Genomic DNA, 21,131 nt, shown 5'->3' with positions numbered 1-21,131 from the left:
TACAAGTACCTATCTTTTAGTAATCGCAAAATAATAATGACGAATTTTGTTGCTGTCCACTGCGCATCGGAGGTGGAGTCTAATGTAAAAAAAAAAAACAAGTCTCAAGCTATATTTGTTAAGTAGTACCGGATATACAAGTACCTCTCTTTTAGTAATCGCAAAATAATAATGACGAATTTTGTTGCTGTCCACTGCGCATCGGAGGTGGAGTCTAATGTAAAAAAAAAACAAGTCTCAAGCTATATTTGTTAAGTAGTACCGGATATACAAGTACCTCTCATTTAGTAATCGCAAAATAATAATGACGAATTTTGTTGCTGTCCACTGCGCATCGGAGGTGGAGTCTAATGTAAAAAAACAAGTCTCAAGCTATATTTGTTAAGTAGTACCGGATATCACCCTCTTCTTACTTGATTGTAAACTATATGAAAATAACAATAACCCACATCATGACTGAATTTTGTGGCGTTGTGTAATTTTGGGAAAATCATAGCCGTTTAAAGATTTCGCCCTAACTCGATTTCATTTATATTTTAAAACCTTTTTATATACTTGGCTTGGTTGGTGTCACGGACTCCGCAAATTTTGTAATCCATTTTAAAAATATTTCTAGGCTACCTAGACACCTGAACTTTTCAGGACAGCTTAGAACTAGCTAACAATGCAATATTTAACTGCTATTATACAGGGTGATTAATTATATAGTGGGGTGAAGCTCCGTAGATCCGTTATAGTAATGTATAGCGATAAAACTTAATAACAAAAATTGTAGCGAACTTTGAGCTTCATATTACAAAATTAGTAAGAATGTTACAGGGTGTTCGATAACATAGTGGCAGACCAAACTTATGTCTTTTTAAATAAAACACCCTGTATTTTATTTTATATTCGAAATCTTCGTAACTTTTCGATTACAAAAATATTAAAGTTTGGTATGTTATACGGGGTATTTACAAAGTTACAATAAAAGCAAGAACAAGGTCAATAGTTTATTGACGTCATAATTTTTTATTTATTGTCAAAATTTTCGTAAATGTTTGTTTTGCTATTTTTCTTTATATTGAATACAGGGTGAGTCAAAACGCAAGTACATTATTTTCTCAGTAATTTTAAATAGAACACCCTGTATTTTATATCATTATCGAAAAGTACCATTACCATACTATACTTTTTGTATAACATTCCCTATGTGTAAATTTATTAGTTTTCGAGATATTTTCATTTTTCAGAGCAAAATTATTAATAATTACGGGTCTAAATCTTTCCAAATTTTAAGTAAGCCATGGCTGAATAATTGTCTAAAACTTAAAATTTACGATTACTTATTATCAATCTGTAATCAAAGTTGACTACAATTTTTGTTATTAACTGTTACTTATATAACGGATCTACAAAGCTTTACCCCATGACCAATCACACTGTATGGATAAATCGCTTTTTTTTTAATTTCAAACTATTTTAAAAATGTGACTAATGCAATGATATTTTAAAGTACGTTAATAAATCGATATCTACAAATTGATGGTGCCTCAGTGGCATTAGACTGCAGATCGAGAGGTCCCCAGTTGGAACCCGGCTGTTGCGTATCTTTTTTTAATTGTTTTAATAAATAATTAAAAGTTTATATACTTAAAATTATATATACCATTTTAAACAACCGTGGTATTATAAAAAATACTATTTTATACTAGTGTAATTTTTGGAATGATAATTATAAATAACAGCTAATACACCTACTAAAAATTCATATTTTATAAGTTAATTATTCTTTCCAAACATGTTGTGTCCTACATAATATGTACATGTACATATTATGTACATGTACAATAACAAAACCGTGATATTATAAAAAGTACTTTTTATTAAAGTGTAATTTTTGGATTTTAAGCATTTTATCGTTAAATCGTTTATCGTTAAATTATTTTATATTCTTTCCTATAAATAATAAAAAGGTTTTATTATAAAAAAGTTCTTTTTTATAAAAGTGTAATTGATTTATTATTTATATGGCAAATAAGCCACAATTAAAATGAAAAAATAATTTTATTAACGTTTCGACGTTTTTCCTGGTTTTCCCTTGTGATTTACTATGAAGTCTCTAACACGAGAATTTTACTGTCGTTGCATTTGGTTGTCTTTTTAAAGACAGATCACATGCTATAATTTTCTTGTGACGGATATTCTTGACCTGGGGTTGATTTCATGTAATCGAATGAACTATCTTTCAGTAAGTCGTCCCAGGAACGCAACTCATAAATATAAATGAGCCAGATTAAATAAATTAGTAGAAGAATTTTTTACTTAGCAACAACATTTCTGTTTATTTTAGTAATATTTTGTATTTTGACAACGGCACCCGATTTGGGCGTCGAAACGTTAATAAAATTATTTTTTCATTTTAATTGTGGCTTATTTCCCATATAAATAATTAATCATAAAAATGCCACAAGGAAATAGCTTCAAAAGTGTAATTATTTACCACACAGCTTCGAAGTTTGCCAGCTCTAAATTAGCTGTTAATACTCTAATAGCTGTTAACTATAAATACAGTTTGTGTACACTGGTCATAAAAAACTTAGAAGTGTTTCTATGTACAAAATTGACAAAATTCGATAAGTTAGAAAACAGTCCTTCATTTATATGTATAATAAAACAGTGAATGATTGCGTTGGTTTTTAACAGAAAGCTGGATTATAAAAAATAGTTAAAAGAGGGGACGATGCATTACTAACTGTCTAACCATATTATTGGAGCCAAAAAGTGCTGCTTTTTTTGACTTGCTTAAATTTTACTTTATGAAATGTTATAAAACGAAGGTAAAGAATATTAATTTAGATTTAGTAATAGTTTTACTCATAATTACTTTGTTTTAGATATTACCTAAGTAGATTTAAGGATACTACTAGACAAGGAACAATAGATTTGATGTTAGGTAAGTAAACCCACTGGATTATTCTAACACCTAGTTATTTCTTTTTTTTTTATTATTTGCGTAATTAGGTCGACAGTAACATTGTAGGATTCTTTGTTTTGCTTCTCGTTTTGTATCACATTTTTGGGCGTTATCGCTCCTCCTGTACAATTGATTGTTCCCTTCTCTTTGGAAAGTAGTGCAAGCAGAAATGAAGTGTTCTGCGTCGTCTATGACGCCACAATCTATACACAAATCATTTGTGGTCTTCTTTATTTTATACGTGTACAACCTAAAGGAGCCATGACCGATGAGAAATTGCGTAAAATAATAATTTATTGAATAATAATTTGTAAATTGCAACTTTTAAAATTCCCTCTTGTCTTCACTGCAGCATCCATCTGGCTTGCAATTTTTAGAAGCCATGGAGGTGTCACCAGGAAAATGGTCCAATAAGTTTTTCAATTAAATACCTTTTAAAAATACTTTTAAATATTTTTATTAGGTTGAAAAACTGACTTTCATTTAGAAGATGTCGCTAGGCACCTATTCGATAAAGTCAGTTGCAGTGCGAGGACTAACTCTCAGCGTTTGTCACTTGGGGCAGAGAACAGCAAACCTACGCCTCTCTGATAATGCCTCCAACAAGAGGCGAAAATCGTCGATTTAGAGTGCTGGTTTGCGCTCTCTGTACTAAGTGAAAAATAAGACAGTTTTGCCTTCGCATTGCAACTGAATAAAAATGGTATACCTACAGTTTTATTTTTCTATTAGTATTACTTCTATAGAGTAACTAGGTCCATTTTCCGTTGGAATTTACCAAGCTGTAGACTGGGTTGTGAATTGCAACTTTTAGAATCCCCTCTTGTCTTCACTGCAGCATCCATCTGTCACCTGAGGTGTCACAGGAAAATGGTCCAATAAGTGTTTCAATTAAATATCTTTTAAAAATATTTTTATTAGGTTGAAAAACTTTGACTTTGACTTTAATAATTTAACCTTCTGAATCTACATTTGAACCATGCTACCACATCAACGATTAATATTTGGTCCAATGAGCCCTCGCTGTTTGTGCCTCTCATTCACTTTACCATATTTGAAGCATATGTTACTTACAGTCCGTCTAATTTACTTACCGTTGAACGTCATTATCTACGCCAGAGATCTAAGTTGACATAGTTGCCAAAGTATAAAAAAACCCTGAATCCATTTTAAATCAAATAGATCACATTCACATAATTATTGTAAACGTGGATTATACAACAAAACAAAATAATATTCAATGTAAATAAATAAAAACTTTAGAGATAGAGAACAAGAATTAAGTTATAATCTTACGTTAAAGTAAATAATAAAAACAGTAAATATAATAAAACAAATTCTTATAGTAAAGAATATAAACAAATATGAAGTGTCATCACCGCAACTGTCAAATAAATGTTACCAATTTATTATAAAATGTTACCTTCGTTCGATTACAGTTACAGTGTGTTCCGAGCAAATGTGCTTCATAAAAACGCTTTATAATCCATTTATACAAATTAAATGAAACATATTATTGTGTATTTCTTTAGGTTAATATTAATAGAAATCTTCAAATATTATTTCTACGCGTATATAATAAAATATGTCTAGTGGCTGTAATTCTAGTATACTAGGCAAAATGATTCTAAAAAGGAACACACCTACCGCCTAAATATTTCGTGTTGGTATCATGTGACATCACAGGCTATGACGCGGATGATGTGCAACGGTAAGTAAATTAGACGAAGTATATATGTATCACTGAAGCATATGTATTACTTCTGATTTTATTTCTGGTAAATGACCGTTTTCTTTGTTATACAGAATTACTCTTTCTTTAGCTAGGAGGTGAATGGGGAGCGTACCCGTTATGACCTGTGTAGGGCAGTTGCAGAAGTAGTGCGGTAAGCGCTTGCTACCTTTATAGGGGCTTTTATTGTGTCTTTGTAAGCAGTTCTTTATATATAGCCATTCTCAAGGTTTCATACCATATGGGGCGCCGTATAAGAGGGTAGAATGTACAATCTGAAGGTACATTCTTCTTTTGAGATCTAGATTTCTTGAATCCATACTCTTTGTCAGATATACTTCTGTCGTTTTTAACCTAGTTTTTTTTTTCTTTTTTTTTTAACCACTTTTAACTACTGATCTGCGCTCATGTTTCTTAATTGATTTCTATGAATGTTTTATAGTATTATATATTTATGACCTTAATCTTTATGAACGTATATTTGTAGGTAATTATGTACCAGAAGATATTTTCAACGAATCCAAAGCGTCACAGTTTGAAGAAGACAACGTGATCACCGCTGAACATGTCAAACTTCTGATCGAAGATTGCAAGAAGATGCTAATCAACCAACCGGAGCAGGTAGTCGGAGCTTGGGGTTTGATAAACGCGGACCCGTTCACGGGAGATCCGAACGAAACCGAAATGGATTCCATCCTGATCCTGACCAGGGACTCATACTTCGTAGCAGACTACGACGACCAGGTCGACAAAGTTACCAATTATCAAAAAGTGTTGTTGGAAGACGTTGTTCTGTTGGAGTTCGGAATGGCGGAATCGAGTACTTCGTTGTTCAAAACGTCCAAACATCGATATAGCATTAGGATTAATTATAAGGTTAATAACGTTAGCGGATATTATCACATGTTTAGGTCGACGAACTTTAGGTTCTTCAATAATATGGCAGTTGTCGTGAAGAATATAGAAGAAGAGATTGGTAAGTAAAATATTGTGTATTTTCATAATGGTTTACTATTTTGTTGGTAACTAGTATTAGTATAAATTTTTGCTAGTGTTACAATTGGCGCCCAACGTGGCGTTCAAAAACACCTTTACCACTATACTTGGTTAATATACAGTTGTTCCAACGGATCTTTGCACATGCACGAAATTATTCACGAATTACTGTATTGCTAGGTCTCTTTTTTACTTACAGAAACTAATATCGCAAAATTAAGCCGCCACAGACATTTTTCGAACGGATTAACTTAGACTTTTGAGGTGCTATGTCTTCTCTGTGCTGCTGTATGGAGTCGAGGCATGCACGCCAAAAAATAGATCGCCGATAAATTGGAGGCTTTCGAAATGTGTGCTTAAAGAAGAGTATTTAGAATCACTGAAATCACTGAATTTAGAAATCTCATTAGGTTTTTAGCTTTGGTGCATTGTGTGACTCTAGCTGTAAAAACAACAACTTTAATATCCTTAATGCCCGACTGGTGTATTATTTGACAAATAGTGACACGATATCAAAGTCAGTTAAATATGATATATTTCCTTGGTGCGTTATTTTTAAAAATAACACCCTAGGCCCTATTAAATTTACGAATAATTTGGCAATAAATAAGCCATCAAAATCGGCGACACAAGCGCATCCACAGCTTTAGCAGCTTTCACTAAAATATCTTGGGGGAGATCGGCTTTTTCGGACATTTCGAACATTTTATGCCTCAATCGCAAAATTATTTTTTACGTACTGTGAAGTTAACAAATACAAACCTAAGTAAAATTATGGTTACCACAATTACGTTACGACTATTCAGGTATAAACACTGGTACTTGTTTGAAAACTAATTTATTCAAAATTCATTCAAATTTTTCTCATATTATAAAGAATATTTAGTCGGACATTAAAGGTTGAAGGCACATGGGTATTACGGGTAATAACGCTTTCGGTCAACCTATACAGACCGTTGACCTCAAGTGTTATTATCTTTATAATACCCTTCATACCTATTAACTATATACAGGGTGTAACAAAAATACAGGTCATAAATTTAATCGCATATTTTGGGACCAAAAATAGTTCGATTGAACCTAACTTACCTTTGTACAAATGTGCACGGAAAAAAAGTTACAGCCCTTTGAAGTTACAAAATGAAAATCGATTTTTCCCAATATATCGAAAACTATTAGATATTTTTTATTGAAAATGGACATGTGGTATTCTTATGCCAGTAGTATTTTAAGAAAAAATTATAATGAAATTTGGACACCCTATAAAAATTTTATGGGGGTTTGGTTCCTTTAAACCGCCCCAAACTTTTGTTTACGTTCCAATTTAATTATTATTGTAGAGCCGTTAGTTAAACACAAGTTTTTAAAAACTTTTTTGTCTCTTAGTACTTTTTTCAAAAGTCAGTTTTTATCGAGATATTTGAATATTTGTCAAATCCACCACATATTTGTATATGGTAAAGTACGGTTATGGAGACTTGGTAATAATATGAAAATTTATTTATGATTTACATTTTTAAGTATATTTTGAACCATATTAAAAAAGAAGCCACATCTCGATAAAAGATGCTTTATCAAAAAAAAAAAATACAAAGAGGCAAAATAGTTTTAAAAACACTGTGTTTAACTAATGGTACCGCAGTAATAGTTTAATTGGAACGTACACAAATATTTGGGGGGTTTAAAAGAACAAAACCCTCATAAAATTTTTATGTAAACATATTAAAAAAGAAGCTCAACTCGATAAAAACTGCCTTATCGAAAAAATAATAAGAGGCAAAAAAGTTTTAAAAATATTGAATTTAACTAATGGCACCACAATAATAATTTATTTGGAACGGACACAACAGTTTGGGGGGTTTAAGGGAACAAAACCCCCATAAAATTTTTATGGGGTGCACAAATATCACTATAATTTTTCTTTAAGATGTTCTTTCCATAAAAATGCTACATGTCCATTTTCAACAAAAAACCTCTAATAGTTTTCGATATATTAAAAAAAATCGATTTTCATTTTGTAACTTCAAAGGGCTGTAACTTCTTTTGTGTGCATATTTGTACTAAGGTAAGTTAGGTTCATTCGAACTATTTTTGGTCCCAGAATATATGGTTTAATTTATGACCTGTATTTTTGTTACACCCTGTATACTACACTTTATAAAAGATAATCCATTTTTTTTATAGAATCCTTGAAGTCCATCTGTGAAGGATATCTGGTCGCACTAGACATTTGTGGATTGAAACCTGTTCCCTTCGTTCAAGGACAAGCATTAGATAGACGAAAATCGAAAGTTATCAGTGTCGGTAGGTCTTCTAATAGTATCTACTTAGATATAACTTCTTTACCTCAAATGACTCGAAATGTTTCTGAAAGTCAGTTGCTCTCGTTAAAGAATGTTGGTAAGTTCGTAACCTACTTGCATGAATATTAGTTGATTTTGGGATTAGTTCAAATGCTCCAATAAACAAAAATTAGAGGCTTGAAATTTAATTAACTAATGGTTAATATACGACACATCTAACTAGAATACAGGATCAGCACAGATATATTCATGGTTTGTCAATTGCACGAAAAATGCATGAACTAACTGCTAACATAAAAAAATATTAATGGTTTACATTTTATTTGTTTTTTTTATATCATCTACTTATTACAAATTTCATCATTTTTTTTACAGTTACAATATTGTAATATCTACTATTTTTTTTGGGAAATAAGCCAAAATTTTTGTTTGAAATTAAATTTGACGTTTCGACTTCCACTTCGGAAATCGTTATTAAAGTACCAAACAATAAATTAAACAAATTTTGTTTTTGTTTCTTGATAAAAAAAATTCTTCTTATAGTTAGAAAAACTATTATACATTTAAAAGTAGACGACTCTAAAATGATATTGCCAATATTTGAGTTGCGTTCCTGGGACAACTTTATTGGAAACTAGTTCATTCGATTACATGAAATCAACTTTAACTTACGAATATCCATCAGAAAAATCAAAACATGTGATTTGTCTTTAAAAAGACAACCACATGCAATCATGACAGTAAAATTCTGGTGTTAGTGATTCTATAGGAAATCGCGAGGAAAAAACCAGGAAAAAACTCATGATACTATTCCGATATGGTAAATATTTGGTCTTACATTCAGTTTACTCTCAAAATTAACATAAAACTCTGATATTATATGTATGTTAATTTAAAATATAAATGATGTATCTTCGATATGGTATTGACTTACTGATCGTGGTATTTTCTTTCTATTGATTTCCTCTTTTAATATGGGTAACCACATCCTACTGCATTCTGCCGAGGAATTTGCGATACAATTGGTTTCATTTAACATAATTAGAGCCGCTTCTTTGATTTTTCTCTTTTTATCATCTGTTTCATATCACATATTTCATTGTCATATCATTAAATAAAGCTTTGATCCATTCTAAACCTTGTATTTATTTTGATTTAATATAATGAACTTGTTTACTGAACTAGTTCTATTATTAAAGTTTCTTTTACTTTTTCAAAAACAGATAAACAGTGGGTTTTTTCTAATCTTTTTTAGTTATAAAATAAACGGTGCATTTGATGTTTTCTTTTGGATCCATTTAACCTGACCATACCTGGCATTCGCTGTATTCTTTTTCTTATTGCACCATCTTATTTAAAAGATTGACATTCCAAATGGCAATTTTAGCTTTGGGAACTGCGAAAAATTTCTGCGAATGAGCGGTCAAACCATCTCATCAGGTCTTTCTGCTACCAGTTCTGTCGTCTTCCTACTGATATTTTGCCCTATACACTAACTTACAGTATGATTTGGAGTAATTCATATCGTTCAGCTTTCAACCTCTCAATTTGCTGTATGTGATAACTTTATTATACTTTAGTCATAATTTAATAATCATGATAGCAAAATCACATTGTTGGTAATTTCATTGTAAATGATGAGGAATACCAGATGGGAATAACTGATGGTAGTGTGAGTCATGCTTTCCAATGAGTTTCATGATCACGCCCTTCCGGGTTTTATGGGGGGATCTATGGAGGAGTATCACCAAGCCGCAAGCCCTTATCTCTTGCCGTACTGCTTCACCATTGGTCGATCAGACACCAGTTGTATTCTAGTCTCCTTTTTCTTCGTAGTTTGCCTATCCCTGACGAATATTGGCGATCAATATAGCAATCTTTATCTTGTCTACAGTAGCGCGGAAAAGATGCACAGATGTTGTGTTAAACCAGGTTCTGATGTTATTTAACCAGGATGTTCTTCGCTTTCCAAATATTTTTCATTAGATGACTAAAGAAAATTTCCTATGAATTAAATTATAGAACAAGTCAATTTCAGTTGAGGATTTTGTTAAAGTTTATATATTGTGACATTTGAACTACATATTTTTTGCAAGTAACGTAAACCGATAGATAATTAGATCTTGCATACCTCTGGATTTTAGTACATACACCACCTGCTTCTTTGAAGAATGTAAGTAATTGGCTGCATAATACTTGAAAATTTGTTTTTAATTCTAGTTGATATGTAGAATACTAGTGTATAAAGTATATACAGATTTTTGAATGAATAGATGTAGATATTTGTGAAATTCGGTAAAGATGATTGCATAAAATTTTTTTAGTCTAATTTTTTTTGTCCATTTTTTAATTTTGTTTCATACGTACTTAGTGTAGTACAGCGTAAAGTAGAATATTTCTAGGAAGTATGTGGAATTTGCCTCTTTCATAATTTAGTATATTGTAATATATCTATGGTGAATTTTAATCGAAAATATGTAAATAATTTTTGCATAAAAGGTCTTTGCATCTAATAGTTACTGAGTAAATGTAACACAGGACATTAAAATAAACAGTGACTTAACGAGTAACATAAGATATGCCAATGACACGGTGATCCTTGTCAGCAGTATAGATGAATTACAACAGTCAAAGGAAAGGGTTAATGCAATCAGTCGGAACTTCAAGAAGATAAAATACATGCTGATTAGCAAAAATGCAACAACCTGCTCGACAGTTACTGATAAACAATCTACTAATTGACGATGTAGAATCTTACGTTAACTTTGGCACTAATCTAAATGCAAAGTGGGAACAGGCCTCAGAAATTAAGGCGAGAATAGGACGAGCTAGAGCCTTTAATACTATGAAAAAGCTCCTCATAAGCAAGGATTTGTCTCTTCCTCTAAAACTACAAGTTAAATTCTACATTTTACCGATCTTATTATATTGTGCAAAGGTCTGGACGCTGATCGAGACGCTCATGAATAAAATAGAAGCATTTGAAATGTGGATGTATCGGCGGATTTTTGGTATATCCTGGACGGAACATTGTGAGCACAATTGTACAAAGAAAACTTGAATATCTAGGCCACATATTGAGATACGATAAGTACCGCCTAATTCAATAATTGATTATCCAGGGAAAAATAGTCAGTTGGCGTGGGCTAGGCAGGAGAAGACACTCGTGTCTCCAAAATCTGCAGAAATGGTTCGGGCTCGCATCGGTGGAACTATCCAAAAGTGCCGCTAGCAAGATCAGAATTGATATTTTAAGAGCCAACGTTCGCAGAGAAGAGGGCACCCGAAGAAGAAGAAGATAATTCGTATTTTTGGAAGCAGCCTGATCGAAAACAGACAGTTGTGTGTTGATGCACCAGAGATGTTTATTTTTATAGCGTTGTGTTACACAGGTTTACAAAAAAAAAAATAAATGTTGGACTATTTGACGAAATCATCTGACTAGGGGGTTTTTGGGGTCGCCGATCACGAATCCGGGGTTCGCTAACCTCTATCACGTCAAGTACACGTCATTTCAAGGTCAAATCAAGATAAATCGACAATCGCTCTGAAAAAGTATATTAGGGGGTTTTTGGAGTCGCTGATCACGAATCCGGGGTCCGCTGACCTCTCTCACGTCTAGCTCAAGGTCATTTCAAGGTCAAATTAAGATAAATCGAAACACTCGCTCTGAAATAGTATATTAGGTGGTTCTTGGGGTCGCTGATCACAAAAACTGGGGTCCGTTGATCTCTACCACGTCAGGTAAAGGTCATTTCAAGGTCAAATCATGACAAGACCACAAAACTGATTTGACCTTGAAATGACCTTTATCTGACGTGGTAGAGCTTAACGGACCCCAGTTTTGTCATCAGCGACACCAAAAATCCCCTAATATACTTTTTCAGAGCGATTGTGTCGATTTATCTTGATTTGACCTTGAAATGAACTTGAGCTAGACGTGAGAGAAGGTAGCGGATGCCGGATTCGTGATCAGCGATCCCAAAAACCCCCTAATATACTTTTTTTAGAGTGATTGTCGATTTATCTTGATGTGACCTTGAAATGACCTTTACCTGACGTAATAGAGGTCAGCAGACCTCGGATTCGTGATCAGCGACCCCAAAAACCACCTAGTCAGATGGTTTCGTCAAATAGTCCAAAATTTTTTTTTTGTAAACCTGTGCTATTTAAATACATTTTTAAATTCCGCATATTTTCTAGTTGTACTATTACTATATTCTATTTTTGAATCACAATGTAGATATCTATAAAAATTACTTCTCATTCTAAAGTTCATTTCAACTTTATATTTCCATGGAGTCGTAACAAAAAGTTGCATTTTACAACTTTTTTAGATTTATTTTGCTCGTCTCTTCTATAATGTTAGTAAGTTGTTATACACACGTATGAGTTGAATTTGAATTTCATTTCGCATCGATTAGTATGAAAAACATTTCTTAATTTTAAATTTCGTTATGATCGATCCAAAACAAGATTTCTAAGGTAGGTTATGTAGCTGAGATATTTTCACCAGCTCCTAGAAATAATTTTCACGAAACTAAGGTCGTTGAAGTGTAGAGGAAAGACAGGATGCGGAACCCCAAATGAAAATGTAATACCGGGAATAACGAGAAATGAAATTCTCGAGACTTTTAATATAATGAAAAATCGTAAGACAGTAGCACCTAAAGGCGCATTTAAATTCGTTCGTTAACTTTATTGTATTTGTACAGCGAATTGAGCACGACCGAACGAATTCGTTCGCATTCGCACATGTTCCAACCGATGTCGGTAAGTGAGCGAATCATCAAAGGAAATCGTCGTTCAATGTGGACAGTGGATAGACGGTAGCGAACAAATTCGTTCAGAAGTACTGATTTAATTTATTTACGAACATTAGTTTGAGAGGGTTGTTTATTGTGTAGTCGTGAAAACATAATTTTGCAATATGGAATGGACTTTGTACAGCGAATCGAGCACGATCGAACGAATTCGTTCGCATTCGCACATGTCCCAACCATATCGGTAAGTTAGCGAATCATCAAAGGAAATCGTCGTTCAATGTGGACAGTGGATAGACGGTAGCGAACAAATTCGTTCAGAAGTACTGATTTAATTTATTTACGAACATTAGTTTGAGAGGGTTGTTTATTGTGTAGTCGTGAAAACATAATTTTGCAATATGGAATGGACTTTGTACAGCGAATCGAGCACGATCGAACGAATTCGTTTGCATTCGCACATGTCCCAACCGATATCGGTAAGTTAGCGAATCATCAAAGGAAATCGTCGTTCACAGTGGATAGACGGTAGCGAACAAATTCGTTCAGAAGTACTGATTTAATTTATTTACGAACATTAGTTTGAGAGGGTTGTTTATTGTGTAGTCGTGAAAACATAATTTTGCAATATGGAATGGACTTTGTACAGCGAATCGAGCACGATCGAACGAATTCGTTCGCATTCGCACATGTCCCAACCATATCGGTAAGTTAGCGAATCATCAAAGGAAATCGTCGTTCAATGTGGACAGTGGATAGACGGTAGCGAACAAATTCGTTCAGAAGTACTGATTTAATTTATTTACGAACATTAGTTTGAGAGGGTTGTTTATTGTGTAGTCGTGAAAACATAATTTTGCAATATGGAATGGACTTTGTACAGCGAATCGAGCACGATCGAACGAATTCGTTCGCATTCGCACATGTCACAACCATATCGGTAAGTTAGCGAATCATCAAAGGAAATCGTCGTTCAATGTGGACAGTGGATAGACGGTAGCGAACAAATTCGTTCAGAAGTACTGATTTAATTTATTTACGAACATTAGTTTGAGAGGGTTGTTTATTGTGTAGTCGTGAAAACATAATTTTGCAATATGGAATGGACTTTGTACAGCGAATCGAGCACGATCGAACGAATTCGTTCGCATTCGCACATGTCCCAACCATATCGGTAAGTTAGCGAATCATCAAAGGAAATCGTCGTTCAATGTGGACAGTGGATAGACGGTAGCGAACAAGTTCGTTCAGAAGTACTGATTTAATTTATTTACGAACATTAGTTTGAGAGGGTTGTTTATTGTGTAGTCGTGAAAACATAATTTTGCAATATGGAATGGACTTTGTACAGCGAATCGAGCACGATCGAACGAATTCGTTTGCATTCGCACATGTCCCAACCATATCGGTAAGTTAGCGAATCATCAAAGGAAATCGTCGTTCAATGTGGACAGTGGATAGACGGTAGCGAACAAATTCGTTCAGAAGTACTGATTTAATTTATTTACGAACATTAGTTTGAGAGGGTTGTTTATTGTGTAGTCGTGAAAACATAATTTTGCAATATGGAATGGACTTTGTACAGCGAATCGAGCACGATCGAACGAATTCGTTCGCATTCGCACATGTCCCAACCATATCGGTAAGTTAGCGAATCATCAAAGGAAATCGTCGTTCAATGTGGACAGTGGATAGACGGTAGCGAACAAATTCGTTCAGAAGTACTGATTTAATTTATTTACGAACATTAGTTTGAGAGGGTTGTTTATTGTGTAGTCGTGAAAACATAATTTTGCAATATGGAATGGACTTTGTACAGCGAATCGAGCACGATCGAACGAATTCGTTTGCATTCGCACATGTCCCAACCATATCGGTAAGTTAGCGAATCATCAAAGGAAATCGTCGTTCAATGTGGACAGTGGATAGACGGTAGCGAACAAATTCGTTCAGAAGTACTGATTTAATTTATTTACGAACATTAGTTTGAGAGGGTTGTTTATTGTGTAGTCGTGAAAACATAATTTTGCAATATGGAATGGACTTTGTACAGCGAATCGAGCACGATCGAACGAATTCGTTTGCATTCGCACATGTCCCAACCGATATCGGTAAGTTAGCGAATCATCAAAGGAAATCGTCGTTCAATGTGGACAGTGGATAGACGGTAGCGAACAAATTCGTTCAGAAGTACTGATTTAATTTATTTACGAACATTAGTTTGAGAGGGTTGTTTATTGTGTAGTCGTGAAAACATAATTTTGCAATATGGAATGGACTTTGTACAGCGAATCGAGCACGATCGAACGAATTCGTTCGCATTCGCACATGTCCCAACCATATCGGTAAGTTAGCGAATCATCAAAGGAAATCGTCGTTCAATGTGGACAGTGGATAGACGGTAGCGAACAAATTCGTTCAGAAGTACTGATTTAATTTATTTACGAACATTAGTTTGAGAGGGTTGTTTATTGTGTAGTCGTGAAAACATAATTTTGCAATATGGAATGGACTTTGTACAGCGAATCGAGCACGATCGAACGAATTCGTTTGCATTCGCACATGTCCCAACCATATCGGTAAGTTAGCGAATCATCAAAGGAAATCGTCGTTCAATGTGGACAGTGGATAGACGGTAGCGAACAAATTCGTTCAGAAGTACTGATTTAATTTATTTACGAACATTAGTTTGAGAGGGTTGTTTATTGTGTAGTCGTGAAAACATAATTTTGCAATATGGAATGGACTTTGTACAGCGAATCGAGCACGATCGAACGAATTCGTTTGCATTCGCACATGTCCCAACCGATATCGGTAAGTTAGCGAATCATCAAAGGAAATCGTCGTTCAATGTGGACAGTGGATAGACGGTAACGAACAAATTCGTTTAGAAGTACTGATTTAATTTATTTTCGAACATTAGTTTGAAAGGGTTGTTTATTGTGTAGTCGTGAAAACATAATTTTGCAATATGGAATGGACCAATGAAAAGATACTTCAATTAATTGAGTTAGGTATATACAGGGTGAGGCAGATAAAGGGCCTATTAGAAATATCTCCAGAACTAAAGCAAAAAGAATCTTGAAAATTGGAATACAGGGGTTTTGAGGTATGAACTATTTAATGAAAATATTTTCTTCTCTTTGCTACTTCCGGTTATACCGGAAGTTGATTGTAACTTCGTTTTTTTTAAATAGGACACCCTGTATGTTTTTACATTTTTGGATTCTCCTCGATTTCTTCTTTCTTAAAATATAAGGTTTTGTAATATTATACAGGGTAGGTTAAAAGATAATTACGTTTTCTTATTAATTTCGTAGCAACATTAACACCCTGTAGGATTGTAGTAGATTGTCATAATAAAATCTGTTAATGTTCAAATGATTTTTAATATAGTCTACTATTGTTAAGAGTTTTGGTATAGTTAAATTTTTCATTTTAGTATACAGGGTTGGTCGAAACTAGGAATGAGTATTTTCTGAGTTCTTAAATGGAACACCCTGTATTTTAGTATTGTAATAAAATGTTATTTTATGGTACTTTTTAATTTCTTAAGCATTCCCTATACCTAACTTCTTTAATTTGTGAGTTATTGGTGATTCAAGCCAAACATTAATTGCAACACAAAATAGGTGAAATTGTATTAGGTTGGCCGTGAAATTATTTAGTCACAAATAATTTTTTGGAAATAAACCCATATTAATCTATACTGATACTTAAAATTGCCAATAGTGGTTGAGGTATCAAAATACCATCGAAGTTAAGATTGTTGGTGCGATTAACAATTAAGCACAAACTAAAGCAGTTAGGTATAGGGAATGCTTAATAAGTAAAAAGTACCATGAAATATCATTTCATTACAATACTAAAATATAGGGTGTTCTATTTAAGAAAACTCGGAAAATACTCATTCCGAGTTTCGACCCACCCTGTATACTAAAATTAAAAATTTAGCTACCCTAATAGCTGTTAACAATAGTAGACTATCTTAAAAATCATTTGAACATAATAAAGTTTATTATGTCAAACTACTACAATCCTACAGGGTGTGAATATTGCTACGAAATTAATAAGAAAACGTAATTATCTTTTAACCTACCCTGTATAATATTACAAAACCTTATATTTTAAGAAAGAAGAAATCGAGGAGAATCCAAAAATGTAAAAATATACAGGGTGTCCCATTTAAAATCACGAAGTTATAAGCAACTTCCGGTATAACCGGAAGTACCAAATAGATGAAAATATTTTCATTAAATAGATCAGTCTTCAAAACCCCCTTATTCCAATTTTCATAATTCAGTTGTCTTTGGTTCTCGAGAAATTTCTAATAGGCCCTTTATCTGCCTCACCCTATAGAAATGAAGAATGCCTATGAAACCCGAAATCGAAGCTATAAAAAAAAAAACTATATTTCATATCGAAACTATATTTTATATATAAAATAATACACAGAAAAACTGATGCTTGTTTTAACATTTAGACGAGAAAGACAAAAAGAGGGTTCGAAGTGGTTTGCTTTTAAAAGCCTAATGGTTTTATTGGATAAATTTCAACTCAGAAAGACTAATGAGGTAAGCAAATCAAATTAATTGCTAAAATTAATTAAAAGCAAATTTATTTTGATACACCAATTTTACAATTTATTATTTGAACATAATATAGTCATAATGCCAAGAACAAGCAACTTTTTTCGAGGAAGAATTTTAAGAAAGCTGGTTCTTTAATATATTATTCTCTATGCTCCCTCAAACAGCGTATAATACCTGCTACCTGGCTGCTGATACAGATTGCGTTCATTAGTTCGAAGCACATTACAGGTACCTACCTAAATATATTGAATTCAAAATTATTTTAAGAAGATAATTTTTTTTGTCATTACTTTTGTCATTATTAGAAATATGAATACAAATATTTTGTCAGTAATTTATATGCTAAAAAGTGTTACGTTTGACCTGTGCTCTTGTGCGGAATGGCAGCATGGGCGTTAAAGGCCAGTTCCATTAACAAATTTGAAGTGTTTGAAATGTGATGCCTACGTCGAATGCTTAGAATATCATGGACGGACAGAGTCAAAAATGATTAAGTACTAAGAAGAGCGGGTTTACAGGATAGGGAACTTTTTAATTATGTTAAAAGTAAGAAGACTGCATACTTGGGCACATATTACGAGGGGAACGATACACTTTCAGCAACTGATACTCGACGGAAAGATAGAGGGTAAGAGGGATCTGGGAAAAAGATGTCATGGCTGCGTAATCGCCACCGCCAGTGGACAAGAATCCACGGCTATGAAATGCTTTGCAATGCTGCTAAAAACAGTAATATTTTATAAACAAGAAATGCACGGCATCTTAACAAGAAGAAGAAATATGAATTTATAATTGCTAGACATTTTTGGACGTTTTATTTATCTCACACTTTAGTTGATAATGCCAGATTTAAATAAAATATTAATAAATAAAGCTTATCAAAATTTTTAACAAAATTATAAAAAAGATCGGGATAAATTATTTTTGAGTGTGAAAATAATTTTTATTTTATTTTAATTATTAAAATCAAATTTTTTAAATTAAATAATTATAGAATAGAGACAGGACAAAATGAAATTATTGAAGTCGTATCAAAATTTATACTTATATTTATGAATATGGCATATTTTTTTCCTTACAGAACACACATTGCATTTTATAAGCTATTATTGTATTAAAATGTTCCCAACAAGAAACACGACAATAAACTTACTGACACAATGTGTGACTGGCCATCTTAAATACATCTGCGGGCAATATGCACTCGCGATCATCAAAGAATGCGAACGTTCGCTTCAATGTAAATGGTCCTACTTTGTAGCGAACGAATGACCAAGCGAACACCTACGAATTCGTTCCTTCGTTCGTGTTCGCTTTGATTTAAATGCGCCTTAATAGAATACCTGTGGATTCATTTAGCGGTAGGTCTATCTATGGATATTTACCAGTACAAAGGCGAAACAGTTCATTACAGAACATTCGCCAAAATTACGGTAGACCTAACAAGCAAAAACAGGGAAACAGCCAAAGCCATAGTAGGTCTGCTAACAGGGTACTCTAAGCTGAATAGGCAGTTGAAGCTGATTAGATTGGCAGATGATGACCCATGCAGATTCCTTCACCTAGAAAAAGAAACAACAGCACATTTTATGTCAGTGTGACAACCTGGCAAATGTGCGGTTATTAGAAGGCAAAGTTAGATTAACGGAAGAATACGATGGCTACTTCCCTATTAAAATACTACTCTGAATGATAAACTTTCGATAAATGTCAGGTACTAACATTTTATATTTGATTTTTTCCAACACGAAACTCGTTTTCAAATTTTTTTTAAATAACCATTATCTTAGCCTGTAAATACTTAGTAGCGGTAGTTAGTAATACCAATTTGACATTTGACTAGTTGGCGGTCAGTTACAGAATCTCTTTGCATACCATTGATATCATGTTTCAGTTACGGGTATTATTGACTTTCAGACTTTCATATACAGTGAAGTTGATATGATTATTGTTACTTGCCTCTACCAAAAGGTTTTTATGGTTTAAATTTTCAAAAAAATGATTTGGTGTGAGTATTAAGTAATAACTAAAGAAGTAATTTTTATTTTTATAACATTGTGAACATTACTGTGATCTTATTTATAATTTAAACATATAGCTATGTTTCAATTTTAGGTTCAAAGGCAATTTCAAATGTGACTCAACAATTTTCCAAACTGAATAAAATCGGCAACTCATTCAAAACCAGTAGGCTAAAACCGAAGTTCACTGTTGGCCAGAAGAATAAAAATGAAACGTCCAGCGATTCAGATGAGGAATACGAAAATTCTATCTTCCAGCCTGATATTCAAACAGGCATTTCCCCACAGAGTATGGATTCGCCTGGAAATCGTAGCATTGAACAAGGTAAATAAACAATATGTCAATAATACTTAATGAAATGTAATATATAGTCAGTTGCGATATGACAGCTGAAGAACTATTTCGCGCAATACCTAATAGAGAAACCTCCCAAAAACATAAAAATGATGATAGCCAGCGTTTGATCGCACACAAGGCACAAGGTATCTCAGAAATAAGATTTTTTTATGCTTCAAACGCCTCATTGGGCGTCTTAAAACCTTTACCGCGTAGCCTGATTTTGATTTTTGGGAATACAAAAAAAAACACACACACACACACAGTGCCAAGTCCGGACTGTATGCAGGATGGTCCACATCCAAATGTCAACATTTACGAAATTTATATACGAAGTTGAGTAACTTCCGCTAAATAGCTTCAGGTCAGTAAACTCATACGTAAAATTCGTTTTAATATGCTCAGTATTCGTTATCATCTAAAGAATATAGTCTAGAGAAATAAGATTTTTCTCGTGACATATCCTCCTCCAAGTCGAAACCAAATTTTTTGAGCAGTATGGACATCGATATTAATAACCTATATGTTTCCTGCAAGCGATTTTGATATACATAGTTATAAACAAATGAAGATAAAAAAACAGTAAATTTTCACTTTTTTCATCTATTACCAAAAATTTAAGCATTTTAAACAAATTTGAGAGTAAGAAACTCATAAATCGTATAAAAAACTTCAATATGGCGTTCGCTGAATATGTCTATCCTTATTTGTTGCTTAGAAAATTGCAAAATAAGTCATAAATTTTGAGATTTTATAAATGTACATAACTTATGTAAAAATTAAGTTAAAACCTTCTTATTACACGGAATGCTGAGACTTCTTGTGCTTAAATCATATTTTAAATTTCAAAGCAATTGGTCAAATAGTTTAAAAGTTATTTAATTTGCTTATCCCAAATTCATTTTTTTTTGCAACACTGTCAGAAAATTATGAGGTTACAGTAATACTTCGGACAGTTTATGAAAGAAGGGCTTTAATTAAAAAAAAAAATGACAAAATGTAATTTTAAACAGTGTAAAATTATTTTGCAAACTCATGTCGATTTTTTGCTTATTTATAAACAATTAGAATAACTTTTTAACCGTTACCCGTAGAAAAATTATTTTTTCTTATTTAGAAAGACTGAATTTTTATACACATTTAGAAAGAAAAACAATTCTTCTTCTTCTTCTTCAGGTGCCATCTCCGCTACGGAGGTTGGAAATCATCATAGCTATTTTAATTTTTGAGGCAGTAGCTCTAAATAGTTGTTTCGAGCTGCATCCAAACCACTCTCTCAGGTTCTTCAACCATGAAATTCGTCTTCTTCCGATGCTTCTTCTGCCATCTATCTTTCCTTGCATTATGAGTCGTAGGATGCCATACTTCTCGCCCCGCATCACATGTCCGAGATACTGTAGCTTCTTTTCTTTAATTGTAAGTTCAACTTCC

General features: G+C 33.1%; 1 protein-coding gene across 3 annotated transcripts in view; it reads left to right on the top strand.

The window, feature by feature from the left end:
• LOC114343019 (phosphatidylinositide phosphatase SAC2) overlaps nucleotides 1-21,131 on the top strand; it is a 49,771-nt gene that overhangs the window by 18,915 nt on the left and 9,725 nt on the right. For 2 of the 3 annotated variants that reach the window (XM_028293833.2, XM_028293831.2), the window contains 4 exons: nucleotides 2,877-2,935; nucleotides 5,176-5,664; nucleotides 7,869-8,084; nucleotides 19,458-19,688. In XM_028293833.2, the coding sequence (XP_028149634.1) occupies nucleotides 2,877-2,935; nucleotides 5,176-5,664; nucleotides 7,869-8,084; nucleotides 19,458-19,688 (995 nt within the window). The remainder of the gene's footprint in view (nucleotides 1-2,876; nucleotides 2,936-5,175; nucleotides 5,665-7,868; nucleotides 8,085-19,457; nucleotides 19,689-21,131) is intronic. The other variant, XM_028293832.2, reaches the window with a different exon arrangement.

Source organism: Diabrotica virgifera, chromosome 7, assembly GCF_917563875.1.
Source record: "Diabrotica virgifera virgifera chromosome 7, PGI_DIABVI_V3a".
Taxonomy (NCBI): Eukaryota; Metazoa; Arthropoda; class Insecta; order Coleoptera; family Chrysomelidae; genus Diabrotica; species Diabrotica virgifera.
Note: the sequence above shows the minus strand (reverse complement) of the source record. Positions and strands in the feature narration are given on the sequence as shown.